Source organism: Lolium rigidum, chromosome 5, assembly GCF_022539505.1.
Source record: "Lolium rigidum isolate FL_2022 chromosome 5, APGP_CSIRO_Lrig_0.1, whole genome shotgun sequence".
In the NCBI taxonomy this organism is placed as follows: domain Eukaryota; kingdom Viridiplantae; phylum Streptophyta; class Magnoliopsida; order Poales; family Poaceae; genus Lolium; species Lolium rigidum.
This window is the reverse complement of record NC_061512.1, coordinates 234,454,501-234,468,957: the sequence shown is the minus strand read 5'-3', so window position 1 is coordinate 234,468,957 and position 14,457 is coordinate 234,454,501. Positions and strand designations below refer to the sequence as shown.

General features: G+C 40.8%; 1 protein-coding gene across 6 annotated transcripts; it reads right to left on the bottom strand.

Annotated features, from left to right (window-relative positions):
• Positions 1–254: 254 nt before the first annotated feature.
• On the bottom strand, positions 255–3,958 carry LOC124654470. Of its 6 annotated transcripts, none has more exons than XR_006988366.1 (8): positions 3,593–3,958; positions 3,317–3,500; positions 3,175–3,214; positions 2,670–2,724; positions 2,208–2,275; positions 2,085–2,131; positions 808–958; positions 255–730 (listed from the first exon to the last, which is right to left on the bottom strand). XR_006988366.1 is itself a non-coding variant. In XM_047193467.1 (3 exons), the coding sequence occupies exons 1-3, from the start codon at positions 1,241–1,243 to the stop codon at positions 534–536; spliced, it is 516 nt and encodes a 171-aa protein (XP_047049423.1). In that variant the 5' UTR covers positions 1,244–1,666; the 3' UTR covers positions 255–533. The 6 variants fall into 6 exon arrangements, 1 of the variants encoding a protein (XP_047049423.1); XR_006988364.1 differs by having other exon boundaries at positions 3,179–3,214; XR_006988365.1 differs by having other exon boundaries at positions 808–936; positions 3,179–3,214.
• Between the last annotated feature and the right edge of the window lie 10,499 nt (positions 3,959–14,457).

Genomic DNA, 14,457 nt, shown 5'->3' with positions numbered 1-14,457 from the left:
GGCGAGAGAGCAAAATTGATGATTTTGAAGATTCTGCTGAAATGGGGGGTGGGTGGTTTTTTATGTGTTTTGGTGGGAGAGCAAAATTGTCCTATTGAAAATATGGTTGACAAAAACTTCTACCGGAGGAAAAAGAGGAACTTCGTTCTTTTTAAGTAAGTAGAGATAGAGATTAAGTATAGCATGTGAGCTGAGACGTCAACTAAAAACAAACCTCCTAACTCGATATTTCTACAAACTCTAAAATATGTCAAGAAGTAAAATGATACACGATCCTACCTTTTCTCTTTCACAATGTTCTTTTTTTTTACAATCTCACATAACTCGGGTTTAAACTAACCCACACAAAAAATAACGGAACACAAGTTGCTTTAAATTTTTTTTGCACAAATAACCCTCCAAGCACTCAATTTTATGAATCGCACGGAAGGTGTCCTTCTTCCCCTCTGATGCGATGCACCGAGCCAATCTGATGCTCCAGCCCGTCCACAACCCCACGCTTGACCCCATCTGCTCCGGTTTGGTATTAATTTCTAGAGGTGATAATTATCTTTGTATTCTTGGACACACCTAAACAAACTGCTACTCAAAAATTTGCAATTCTGGCATCGGCCACTACAACCCCTTTCATAGCTTAAATAGAGTACTTGGCCACCTTTATACATTTCAAGCATATGAACAAGTGAGAACATACAAAAATTGCATGTTTCAGAGTATATCCATGGATGTCCTGAGGCAACACAAACAAACCAAAGTTAAAGCAAAATGGGAAATATAGCATACATGTGTCTTTTCATGAGGACATACCTCCCAAGCTATCCCTTGAGAGAAGGGCACCACCCTTCCACCCAGGCGCCACCTCGCCACCCTCTACCTTCCGCCATCGCATAGGTCCACCTGCGATCTGCAGAAGCAACACCTCACCAGCTTCTCCTCCTACAGATGGATGTATGTTTCACTGCAAGTTACTTTTGTTCTTAAGGGAAATGGTGCAAATTTCATTGGAGTATGTTTTAAACAGAGTGCACATAGATGGACTACATATCCACTTACTTCCCAAGAAAAGGATTAAACATCTCAACTTCTGAATAAGTTTGAGTTTCATCTCCATCCAATAGGGAATCACATTTAAATATCGTAGTATGCCTGTGTCATACTGCGAAACTCCATCCCCACCACCAAAAACAAATACATAGCCTTCCATTGCAGCAATAGATGCATACGACGCACAGAACCCATCCATGTGAGATGCACCAGGATATCATTTTTTTTTGTTGAGAAAAACAATCAAGAGATGATAGCCAGGTCACACCATTATAACCACCAATCAGAGAATATTATCCAACACAGTTTGAATTATGAATATATCTGCACGAAAAATAAGGTAGGTAGATATAGTACACCAGCTACTCAACTAATCACATAACCTATCAGTGGTAAAAAATATATATAATGCATCCATATTTTGATAGGCTGCAATCTTATGTTCACAGTAAGAGTGAGATCAGGAAATAAATAAGATTGTGGGAATCTTATTGAAATGAACATGTTACTCTCACTATCTCACATAGTCAATGCTCCATATGCTTATCTTCAAAAATAGAGTCAATGTTCCATATGCTTATCTTGAAACAAAGTGAAGTTTGATATATTTTCTTATCTCACATTTTCTTCTCGACATTATACTTGATATTTATTATAAATATTTGTCCGGTCTGTAATTTCACGGATTGATATACTGGATGCATTATGCCAAAATCCCTATGAATTTGAAGTATTCTATACATTAATTACGAGAAAATAGGTGATCAGATAAGAAGAAATCCTAATAACGATAGTGCTAAAAGAGAAAATCTTATCAACACATTTTCAAAGAAAATTCACAAGCATGTAGGAAGGAAGTGAGGTGGGGGTTAGTATCCACCAGGAAGTTTCAGTCCAGAAGCTAGAAGGAAAATGGCAAACACTAATTTATAAGCTTGTTTGCACAATGTCTATTTGGTAGAAAGAAAACCGTCAAACATCAAAAGACTGTTGTTGACCGAATACACAATAGAAGTGAAATATATGGCCCAAAGTGTAACCTGTATTGGCTCAAACTGGATGATCCAGGGCAGCTTCAGATGATAACCTGCAAACAGAGAAAATTTAGTGAAAAGGCAGCCAAACCGAAGAGACGAGAAAAAAACATGCCAACAAAAATGTACCTGGAGGGGTGATGGTTATTAAAAGAGCACCTCTTGATGTAAATGCTGGATGGAGCTCAGATTGAAACCTGCAAATATTTAGCTATTTCACGGTAATTCCCAAATACCATGCTTCTATTTTTACAAAGTGAAAAAAAAAATGAAAGGACGTACTCCTGGTCTGAGCTTTATTAGCAGATGGGATTAGTAGTTGGCTTTAATAAGCGCAACAAAAATTAATGGAGAAATTGCTCATGCCTTTGAAACTAATACTGAAAACTACCTAAACAGAAAGCAAAAGCAAAATTGCTGCAAAACCAGTACGGAAATACAGAGAGTGAGGCAATAAAGTCAAATAATTGTAGTGAGACAATATAATCAACAGAAGCGAAGGACAAATATCCGAGATGTGATCTTTTAGTTATGGCGTAATTGAAAATGAAGAGGGAATCATCACAAAGGAAATATAGAGGAAGAACTTACATGAAAAGCAATCACTTAGCTCAATCAGTGCAAGAGTCAAGAGTAATGGTGTTTCCTGCAGACATGAAACAAAAAATGGCATATTCAGTACCATATAGCTAGTTAGGAGGTCGAAGTAATGTATTGAGATGGTAACATCACGCATTTTCTTCTTCCCATGTGAATTACTTGATCTGAAGATATTAATTCAGACTCAGACTACATGGAAACAAAATAGTACGGTTTTTGCCCCTAATTTTAAGGGTGAATAGTATCAAGATTAGATGTGATGTAAACTGTGGACAATAGCTAGAACTTGAAATGCGTGCAAGCATTGACTTTGCTGGTATTTGAGGAGTTGGGTTTAGCACCGGTAGCACAAAATTTTAACCCAAAGCTCCCCTGTGTTCTGAAATTTAAATTGACCAAGCTGAATATAAAGATGCATTTCAATTGCTTTTTCTTTACTTGGTGATCTGTTATGTTCCCAAAGTGAGTTTTCATGTATTATCAAAGATTGATGTACCAACGTGGTAAAACCTTGATCTGCAAGGAGATGCATGCACCTGCATCAACAAAAATCATGCGTTTCAGTTATTTGCCTTGAACAAACAATGAGTCTGCGGAAGGAAAAACCTTGCTGGTCGTGATCCCCATGGAAAACTCACATTGCTGGACCTGTAACTCGCGCTCGTGGGCGGACTGGAGGATGGTGTCCGCCAGCTTCTTCCGCAGCACGAGGCCTCGAGGTGGTTGTTCTACCAGGGGCTAAACTGCGCGAGGGACTTTGCCTCTCTGCAGAGTATATCCCATCTGGCCGTGGCATCAGGGACCTAATGCCGGAGCAGATACCTGCAGGAGGAACGCATGACGATGACGTCTTGCACAAGGGCCAGCATGTAGTCGGGGAAGCAGCTAACATCTAACTGCAGAGAATAAATCACCTGGCTTCGGGGAGTTGGATCCCGTCACGGGAGGCTGATCCGATCACGGCGGGGAGGATCTCGACGCGCGGGGAACATCTCTTTCGAGAATAAATCAGCACTTTGCGATGCCGCTGCTGGTGCTATTTGTGTAGCGCCGCCGCCCGACGCGTGCTACTTCTGGTCTTGCCGCCGCCGCTGCTCCTCGTTGAGGTTCGTGGCGACTGGTCTTAGTCGGAATTGGTAGGGAGGCGACGAGCCTCGACGAGGTAGACGGAGCGGAGAGGACGGCAACGCTGTAGTCCGGATCGGATGTGGGAGGTGGTCTACGGCGAGTTAGCTGCGGGGTGAGCGGCGACGGGCGGAAGATCTACGGGCGAGCGACGAGCCGAGATTGCGGGAGGGTTTCCTGCTTCTACGGAACACTAATTTTTTTTTTTGGGTTGCATAGAAGATTGGTGGGAGGGCAAAAAAGTCTTATTGAAAATATGGTTGACGAACCTGCCACCGGAGGAAAAAGAGGAACTTCGTTCTATTTAAGTAGTAGAGATTTTGGGTTGCATAGAAGATTGGTGGGAGGGCAAAAAAGTCTTATTGAAAATATGGTTGACGAAACCTGCGATCGGAGGAAAAAGAGGAACTTCGTTCTTTTTAAGTAGTAGAGATAGAGATAGAGATACCTACATGTTTTGTTCACACTTTATATCGTTTTGATGCATTTTTCGGAACTAACCTATTGACGAGATGCCGAAGTGCCAGTTCTCGTTTTACTGCTGTTTTGGTTTCGGAAATCCTAGCAAGGAAATATTCTCGGAATTGGACGAAATCAACGCCCAGCATCTTAGAATTCCACGAAGCTTCCAGAACACCCGAGAGCCACCAGAGGAGAGCCCTGGGGGGCCCACACAACAAGGCGGCGCGGCCAAGGAGCCAGGCGCGCCGCCCCTGCGTGTGGTGGCCCCGTCGGCCTTCCGACTCCGCCTCTTCGCCTATTTAAAGGTCCACGACCTAAATCTTCGATACGAAAAAGCCACGGTACGAGAAACCTTCTAGAGCCGCCGCCATCGCGAAGCCAAGATCCGGGGACAGGAGTCTGCGTTCCGGCACGCCGCCGGGACGGGGAAGTGCCCCGGAAGGCTTCTCCATCGACACCACCGCCATCTTCATCACCGCTGCTGTCTCCCATGAGGAGGGAGTAGTTCTCTATCGAGGCTAAGGGTTGTACCGGTAGCTATGTGGTTAATCTCTCTCCTATGTACTTCAATACAATGATCTCATGAGCTTCCTTACATGATTGAGATTCATATGAGCTTTGTATCACTATTAGTCTATGTGCTACTCTTGTGATGTTATTAAAGTAGTCTATTCCTCCTTCACGGTGTAATGGTGACAGTGTGTGCATCGTGTAGTACTTGGCGTAGGTTATGATCATAATCTCTTGTAGGTTATGGAGTTAATTATTACTATGATAGTATTGATGTGATTTATTCCCCCTTCATAGTGTAAAGGTGACGAGTGTGTATGCTATGTTAGTACCCGGTTTAAGTTGCAAAGATCTATTATGCTCTAAAGGTTACTTAAATATGAATGCCGAATGTTGTGGAGCTTGTTAACTCCGGCATTGAGGTGCTCTTGTAGCCCTACACAATGAATGGTGTTCATTATCAAACAAGAGTATATGTAGCACAAAGGAAGAGAACTTATTTATTTATGTGATCAATGTTGAGAGTGTCCACTAGTGAAAGTATGATCCCTAGGCCTTGTTTCCAAATACTGCAATCATCGCTTGTTTACTCGTTTTATCGCATCTTTACTTCCTGCAATATTACTACTATCAATCGCACGCCAGCAAGCACTTTTACGGCATCGTTACTACTGCTCATATACATCCATACTACTTGTATTTCACTATCTCTTCGCCGAACTAGTGCACCTATACATCGACAAGTGTATTAGGTGTGTTGGGGACACAAGAGACTTCTTGTATCGTGATTGCGGGGTTGCTTGAGAGGGATATCTTTGACCTCTTCCTCCCCGAGTTCGATAAACCTTGGGTGATCCACTTAAGGGAAACTTGCTGCTGTTCTACAAACCTCTCGCTCTTGGAGGCCCAACACTTGTCTCCAGGGAATAGAAGCGAGCGTAGACATCAAGCACTTTTCACGGCGCCGTTGCCGGGGAGGAAAGGTAAAAGGCACTCACACTCCGGTCCCAGGTAACTAAGTTATTTTCTGTTGCCGTTGTAAGTGCTCGAAGCTATTTCCTTTAGATCCTGCAATTGCATCTTTTTGTTTCTACACTAGTTAGGCATAATGGAAAGCAACTGTGAGCTTTTTAATCTTTTCCCTGGGATAGAATTGTTTGCTGCGAAAATTAAAAAACCTATGGAATCGTATTTGCATGCTAGCAGCAATGTTATTAGTATGAACACCATTGTTGATAATGCTATGGAAGAATTTAAGCTTGGGGAGGTCGGTTTTGATGAAAATGATCTCTTTAGTCCTCCAGGTATTGAGGGGAAAGTTTATGTTGATTATGATATGCCTCCTATTTATGATGATTATAATGATAGTGGTCTTTTGGTGCCGCCTACTATGGAGGATAAGTTTAATTATGATTACAATATGCCTCCTATATTTAATGATGAGAATAATAATGATAGCTACTTTGTTGAATTTGCTCCCGCTACAACTAATAAAATTGATTATGCTTATGTGGAGAGTAATGATACTTTTATGCATATGAACCATGATAATAATGTTTTAAGTGATGGATATATTGTGGATTTCATCAATGATGCTACTGAAAGTTATTATGAGAGAGGGAAACATGGTTATATGCATCTTAATAATATTAAGTTTCCCCTCTTTATGTTGAGAATTTTGAAGTTGCGCTTGTATTGCCTTCTTATGCTTGTCACTTTGTTCTTCAATAATTTATTTGTGTACAAGATTCCTTTTCATAGGAAGTGGGTTAGACTTAAATATGTTTTGAACTTGCTTTTTGATGCTCTCTTTTGCTTCAACTCTCATCCTTGTGCGTGCATCGTTAAAATTGCTGAGCCCATCTTAATGGCTATAAAGAAAGAACTTCTTGGGAGATAACCCATGTTTTTATTTTGCTACTGTTTTGTTGTATCTTGGAAGTTGTTACTACTGTAGCAACCTCTCCTTATCTTATTTTATTGCATTGTTGTGCCAAGTAAAGTCTTTGATAGCAAGGTTCATACTAGATTTGGATTATTGCGCGAAAGCAGTTTCGTCCGTCACGAATTTGGGCAGTGGTTCTCTCGTAGGTAACTCGGAAAAATCTGCCAATTTACGTGCGTGATCCTCAGATATGTACGCAACTTTCATTCAATTTGAGCATTTTCATCTGAGCAAGCCCAGTGCCTCTAAAAAATTCGTCTTTACGGACTGTTCTATTTTGACAGATTCTGCCTTTTATTTCACATTGCCTCTTTTGCTGTGTTGGATGTATTTCTTTGTTCCATTAACTTTCAGAAGCTTTGCAATGTCCAGAAGTGTTAATAATGACTGTGTCACCTCTGAACAAGTGAATTTTTGATTATGCACTAACCCTCTAATGAGTTGTTTCGAGTTTGGTGTGGAGGAAGTTTTCAAGGGTCAAGAGAGGAGGATGATATACTATGATCAAGAAGAGTGAAAAGTCTAAGCTTGGGGATGCCCCGTGGTTCATCCCTGCATATTTCAAGAAGACTCAAGCATCTAAGCTTGGGGATGCCCAAGGCATCCCCTTCTTCATCGACAACTTATCGGGTTTCTTCTCTTGAAACTATATTTTTATTCGGTCACATCTTATGTACTTTACTTGGAGCGTCTGTGTGCTTTTATTTTCGTTTTGTTATTTTCATTCTCTGAATAAATGCTTGTGTGGGAGAGAGACACGCTCCGCTGTTGCATATGAACACATGTGTTCTTAGCTTTACTTTTAATGTTCATGGCGAAGGTTGAAACTGCTTCGTTTATTATTATATGGTTGGAAACAGGAAATGCTTCATGTGGTAATTGGTATAATATCTTGAATAATTTGATACTTGGCAATTGTTGTGCTCATATAGATCATGTTTAAGCTCTTGCATCATATACTTTGTACCTATTAATGAAGAACTACATAGAGCTTGTTGAAATTTGGTTTGCATGATTGGTCTCTCTAAGTCTAGATATTTTCTGGTTAAGGTGTTTGAACAAAAAGGAAGACGATGTAAAGTCTTATAATGCTTACAATATGTTCATATGTGAGTCTTGTTGCACCGGTTTATACTTGAGTTTGCTTCAAACAACCTTGCTAGCCTAGCCTTGTATTGAGAGGAATTCTTCTCGTGCATCCAAATCCTTGAGCCAAAAACTATGCCATTTGTGTCCACCATACCTACCTACTACATGGTATTTCTCTGCCATTCCAAGCAAATACTTCATGTGCTACCTTTAAACAATTCAAAAGCCATTATCTCTTATTTGTTTCAATGTTTTATAGCTCATGAGGAAGTATGTGGTGTTTTATCTTTCGATCTTGTCATTTACTTTTGACAGACTTTCACAATGGACTAGTGGCTTCATCCGCTTATCCAATAATTTTGCAAAAAGAGCTGGCAATGGGGTGCCCAGCCCCAATTAATTAACTTGCATTAATAATTCTCTTCACATGTTTTGCTCTGATATATCAGTAAGCAACTTAATTTTGCAAATAGACACTCCTTCATGGTATGTGATTGTTGGAAGGCACCCGAGGATTCGGTTAGCCATGGCTTGTGAAAGCAAAGGTTGGGAGGAGTGTCATCTAAAAAAATAAAAAAATAATGAAACTAAAGTACATGTGTAAACAAAAGAGAAGAGGGATGATCTACCTTGCTGGTAGAGATAACGTCCTTCACGGGAGCCGCTCTTGAAAGTCTGGTTGATAAGGTAGTTAGAGTACCCATTACCATTCATTGACAACAACAAACACCTCTCAAAACTTTATTTGTATGCTCTCTATATGATTTCAAAACTTGAAAAGCTCTAGCACATGATTTAATCCCTGCTTCCCTCTGCGAAGGGCCTTTCTTTTACTTTATGTTGAGTCAGTTTACCTACTTCTTTCTATCTTAGAAGCAAACACTTGTGTCAACTGTGTGCATTGATTCTTACATGTTTACCTATTGCACTTGTTATATTACTTTATGTTGACAACTATCCATGAGATATACATGTTACAAGTTGAAAGCAATTGCTGAAACTTAATCATCCTTTGTGTTGCTTAAATACCTTCACTATGAACTTATTGCTTTATGAGTTAACTCTTATGCAAGTCTTATTGATGCTTTTCTTGAAAGTACTATTCATGAAAAGTCTTTGCTATATGATTCAGTTGTTTACTCATTTTCTTCATCATTGCTTCGAATCGCTGCATTCATCTCATATGCTTTACAATAGTATTGATCAAGATTATGTTGGTAGCATGTCACTTAAGAAATTATCATTGTTATCGTTTACCTACTCGAGGGCGAGTAGGAACTAAGCTTGGGGATGCTTGATACGTCTCAAACGTATCTATAATTTCTTATGTTCCACGCTAGTTTTATGACAATACCTACATGTTTTGTTCACACTTTATATCGTTTTGATGCATTTTTCGGAACTAACCTATTGACGAGATGCCGAAGTGCCAGTTCCTGTTTTCTGCTGTTTTTGGTTTCAGAAATCCTAGTAAGGAAATATTCTCGGAATTGGACGAAATCAACGCCCAGCATCTTAGAATTCCACGAAGCTTCCAGAACACCCGAGAGCCACCAGAGGAGAGCCCTGGGGGGCCCACACAACAAGGCGGCGCGGCCAAGGAGCCAGGCGCGCCGCCCTACTGTGTGGTGGCCCCGTCAGCCTTCCGACTCCGCCTCTTCGCCTATTTAAAGGTCCCTGACCTAAATCTTCGATACGAAAAAGCCACGGTACGAGAAACCTTCCAGAGCCGCCGCCATCGCGAAGCCAAGATCTGGGGGACAGGAGTCTCTATTCCGGCACACCGTCGGGACGGGGAAGTGCCCCCGGAAGGCTTCTCCATCAACACCACCGCCATCTTCATCACCGCTGCTGTCTCCCATGAGGAGGGAGTAGTTCTCCATCGAGGCTAAGGGCTGTACCGGTAGCTATGTGGTTAATCTCTCTCCTATGTACTTCAATACAATGATCTCATGAGTTGCTTTACATGATTGAGATTCATATGAGCTTTGTATCACTATTAGTCTATGTGCTACTCTTGTGATGTTATTAAAGTAGTCTATTCCTCCTTCACGGTGTAATGGTGACAGTGTGTGCATCGTGTAGTACTTGGCGTAGGTTATGATCATAATCTCTTGTAGGTTATGGAGTTAATTATTACTATGATAGTATTGATGTGATTTATTCCCCCTTCATAGTGTAAAGGTGACGAGTGTGTATGCTATGTTAGTACTCGGTTTAAGTTGCAAAGATCTATTATGCTCTAAAGGTTACTTAAACATGAATGCCGAATGTTGTGGAGCTTGTTAACTCCGGCATTGAGGTGCTCTTGTAGCCCTACACAACGAATGGTGTTCATTATCAAACAAGAGTATATGTAGCACAAAGGAAGAGAACTTATTTATTTATGTGATCAATGTTGAGAGTGTCCACTAGTGAAAGTATGATCCCTAGGCCTTGTTTCCAAATACTGCAATCATCGCTTGTTTACTGTTTTACTGCATCTTTACTTCCTGCAATATTACTACTATCAACTGCACGCCAGCAAGCACTTTTCTGGCACCGTTACTACTGCTCATATACATCCATACTACTTGTATTTCACTATCTCTTCGCCGAACTAGTGCACATATATATCTGACAAGTGTATTAGGTGTGTTGGGGACACAAGAGACTTCTTGTATCGTGATTGCAGGGTTGCTTGAGAGGGATATCTTTGACCTCTTCCTCCCTGAGTTCGATAAACCTTGGGTGATCCACTTAAGGGAAACTTGCTGCTGTTCTACAAACCTCTGCTCTTGGAGGCCCAACACTGTCTACAGGAATAGAAGCGAGCGTAGACATCAGGGACTATCCAGGGCTAACTTTTGTTAGTATGGGCTCATAATCAGGTTCCATCTGGTGGGCTCGCATGGAGAGGCAAACGATGTAGCTCCTTCTTGGCACCTGCCAAGATCCATACACGAGCTTCTTCGAGGATTACTACATTTCAGAGCACATCAATATTATATTTCAAGTGCTCATGTCTTCCTATATTAGAGGTGAACACTCAATGAAAGGACATAATCGGGGCAGGTGAAGAAGTTAAAGACACAAATGTCGTTCTGCTTAATCTTGCAAGCCTCCACGACCCCCCATCCAGAAGTAATAATGGCCAACCCAGATACGCCAATATTGAATGGTACATCACCATAATAACCATTAGAGGCATGATTTGGTAAATAAACAGGCAAATCAACTGGGTCCTTCAAGAATCTTGCGAGGTTGTCGGTCATAAACTTCTTCGAAAAGATCTGGGAAAAATATCTGAAGTTATAACTTCTTGGCTTGCTCATTTTGGATAGAAACAAATATAGGCAAGTGTGTTTACCACCTTATACTTTGGAGGTTTTGCATGTGACTTTCTCATGGTGCAAACATAATATGGTATATCTGATTTACGCGCAGCTTCAACCTGATCTCTAAGAAGACTCGTTACTTTGGCAGCATGCCTTAGCTGTCCTTTCTCCGCTACTAGTTAAGCTATTTTTTTGCACCATCATTAAGTTTTGCACCTTGATTTACATTAAGTTGTAGTGTTAAATATAGCTGAGTTGGGTACTAGAATCCACCATAGTTGTGTTTCCAGTAAGTTGTACAATGATTTCTATTTAGTTGTTTGACCAGCATGGCTAAGTAAGTTTTTATTTTATCTTATGGTTTAGTAAGTTGAATATTGGATTGTGTCAACTTATTTTTGTTCAGCATGATTAAGTTGTGCACAGAATCTAACCAAGTTGTATTTTTTTAGTATGCTTTTAGTTCATTTTTTTTTATCTTCTAAGTTGTATACTGATCCCACATAGTTGTTTTGTTCAACTTAAGTTACTGAAATTAACTAAATTGCATTTCTCACAGCAAGCTTATTTAGCAACATCGTAATTTTGAGTTATAGCCATATGCCCTAATGTAGTATGCTATTAGTTAAGTTCTTTCTATCAGCTAGTTAACATGTGTTCAAACATCTTAAATATGAGTTACAACCGTATGCCCTGATGGAGTACCTGCCTTTTGGTTATATAAGCAATGCCTTCATGATTTGAACAATGATATTAATTAGCAAAGGTTGTTTCCATTATACAAGATTTTAAGTATATCTTCTTTAATTAATGTCTCTTATTAAGTTGTTTTGTGTACATATTTGAACTAGGATTTCTGTTGTCTCACAAGGCAACCATAATTTTGCTTAAGTTTGCTTTAGCCAATCACTTTTGGTTTGTATGACACGGCGATCAACATAATGACATGTCTTCTCTTTTGTATATGTTTTCCAGGCAACAACAATCAACTTTGGACATCCAGCCGTTGTTCCCGACCCCACTGCAGCTGTACCCCGGAATAATGGTTGTAGCTACTGTAGTCACACTTGGGTTTTGTATATGCAACTGAGTTTGTTTCCAAAAGGTTTCTCTTTGTTGCATGAAACTTGGGTTTTCCTGTTTATCGAAGTTGATGCAGGTTTGCTATATGTTGTATGGGCATGCAGACTTCTGAATCTAACTTAGTTGCTATCACTAGTGGAAAACTGGCCTAATGTCGCGGGCCGTAAGACCCTTTTGTCGCGGGCGGCTAGCCGCGACAAAAGGTCCACCCTTTTGTCGCGGGTCTCTTATCACCCGCGACATATGGTCCACCACGTGGCAGGGCGCGGGGGGAACAGGGGACAACCCCTTTTGTCGCGCTGCTGCTTTAGGGTTTGAGGGGTGCAACACCCCCCCCCCCGCCACCGCCCCCTTTTATTTCATTTTTCATTTTAAAATAAAAGTTGCATATATTTGTATGCTACTACAAGTTGTACACGTTCATTCATTATATAGATCGAGCAAACAAATATTGGAAGCAAAACTCTATTCGTAGATTCCCCTTACACATATACATGGAGATCACGACTACCGGGACTAAAGGCCGTCGTATATTCGCCTATAAGTTGCGCCTATTTGGACTAAACAAGCCGTTGCTGTCTATTACTTCTCTCATTAGAAGTCCCGCCACTTCCACCGTAATTCCTAGTAGGTGTTCCTGTGGTTGGAGCTTCTCCCGCATGAAGTCGACCTATATAGGAAAATGAGATGAATATGACTATATCGATCTTGATAACGAAATATTGACGATAATAAATTAAAGTTGTGAATGTTATTGCTTACGTTGAATTATTATTGTTGTGCTTCTCAGTGGTTAACATGCGAATGGACTCGCAAACGTAGTATCCATATAGATTCGTCCCATGTGGCTGCTGGGCACACGATACAGGAGTAAATGTTAGCTTCTCTGCCCAGTTACCCGGAGTATGCTTCTTGAAAGCTCTCCAAACCCTGCCAGGCAAAAGAATGATTGAATGAGTGGATAATTAATTGATATCTCACGAAAGATATAGCGTGGCAATGATTGAAATTACGTCTGGAGCAACTTCTGCAAGTCGCGGAATCCGTCCATGCCTCTACTCAATGGGTCCCTTACTTCAACTATTCCCTTGTGAACTTGAATGTCTAGCAGAATCCAGTGAAAACTGCACAGGTTTATATATATACGTCATGAATTACACTTAACATCGAGTAAGAAAAATTGAATATGCACAACAGATCAGTAAGACTCTCACCTGTAGTTGTAAGGAAACAATATTGAATCACAGAAATGTTGCTCCCCTATAAACCTTAGTAGGTTTCCCCCCGTTTCTTCGACTTTATTCTTTACCGTGTCATGATATACTTTATCTGGGTCAACAAACCCAATATTGAACATGTTATTACTTTTGCATTCACTGATCTTTAGTCTGCATAAGAGAACACATAAGATATAATGAGTATATGCAATGAACATGAACAGCTGAATGAACATGAACTTATATGTAGTTAACAACTTACAAGAAATAGCAACTCATGAGAGATTTGTCGCGGGCGTCTAAATTGAATAACTACCAAAGTTCATTCATCTCAATATGGATCGTATCCTTTCGGAAGTAATATTCTTCTGGGATATTCGCCATGAGGTAACTTGTGTTCTCCTTGCACGCATCAAGGTACCACTGATGCAAATTCCGCATATGCGTTGGCAGTTGATGCAGCCGATCTTTGCTGACCAAGTCGGCCACGTAGACAAATTTAGGAGCTATATCAGCAATGGGTACTGCATCACGGGCCATCAACAATTCCTCCACGGTACAACCAATTTGAACCGCTAGCGTCGCAGCTTCTTCCATATTGAAGCCACCATGTTCCTGGTACACCGAGGGAACATCAAACACTTTGAGTGGTGGGATCGATTGTTTGGCCTGTTCTCCGAGCTAGGGAACTTCCTTTCTTTTTTCTTCCTGTTGTCGCTTGCTTGGCCTTGAGGGGTGCACTTGTTGAACTTGATTTCTTCCCGGCTACACTTCTAGTTGATGATTTTCCCGTGCTAGCACTATCCTTCTTCTTAGCAGTATCCTTGTCCTCAATTACCCTCGCAAGTGTGCGTGTATAGTCATCCTTCTTCTCGTGTAAGTCATATTGCGATGGTGTGTTCAGAAAATCAAGAGCATATGCTTTTTTGCTTCTCGGTGTATGGCGCTGGCGCTGGAGGTTTTTCCTTACGAAGTTGTTCATGCGTGTGTTTCTTTACAATGGCCTCATTTTCCTCTTCAGTACGATCGTA

Bases quoted from the DNA above. Each gene is read 5' to 3' on its own strand.
- LOC124654470 (XM_047193467.1), bottom strand. From the start codon at position 1,243: ATGGATGGGTTCTGTGCGTCGTATGCATCTATTGCTGCAATGGAAGGC. The intron at 937-1,053 runs GTAAGTGGATAT...ATCCATCTGTAG, and splicing joins TTTAATCCTTTTCTTGGGAA to GAGGAGAAGCTGGTGAGGTG. The intron at 731-807 runs GTATGTCCTCAT...GTGTTGCCTCAG, and splicing joins CTCAAGGGATAGCTTGGGAG to GACATCCATGGATATACTCT.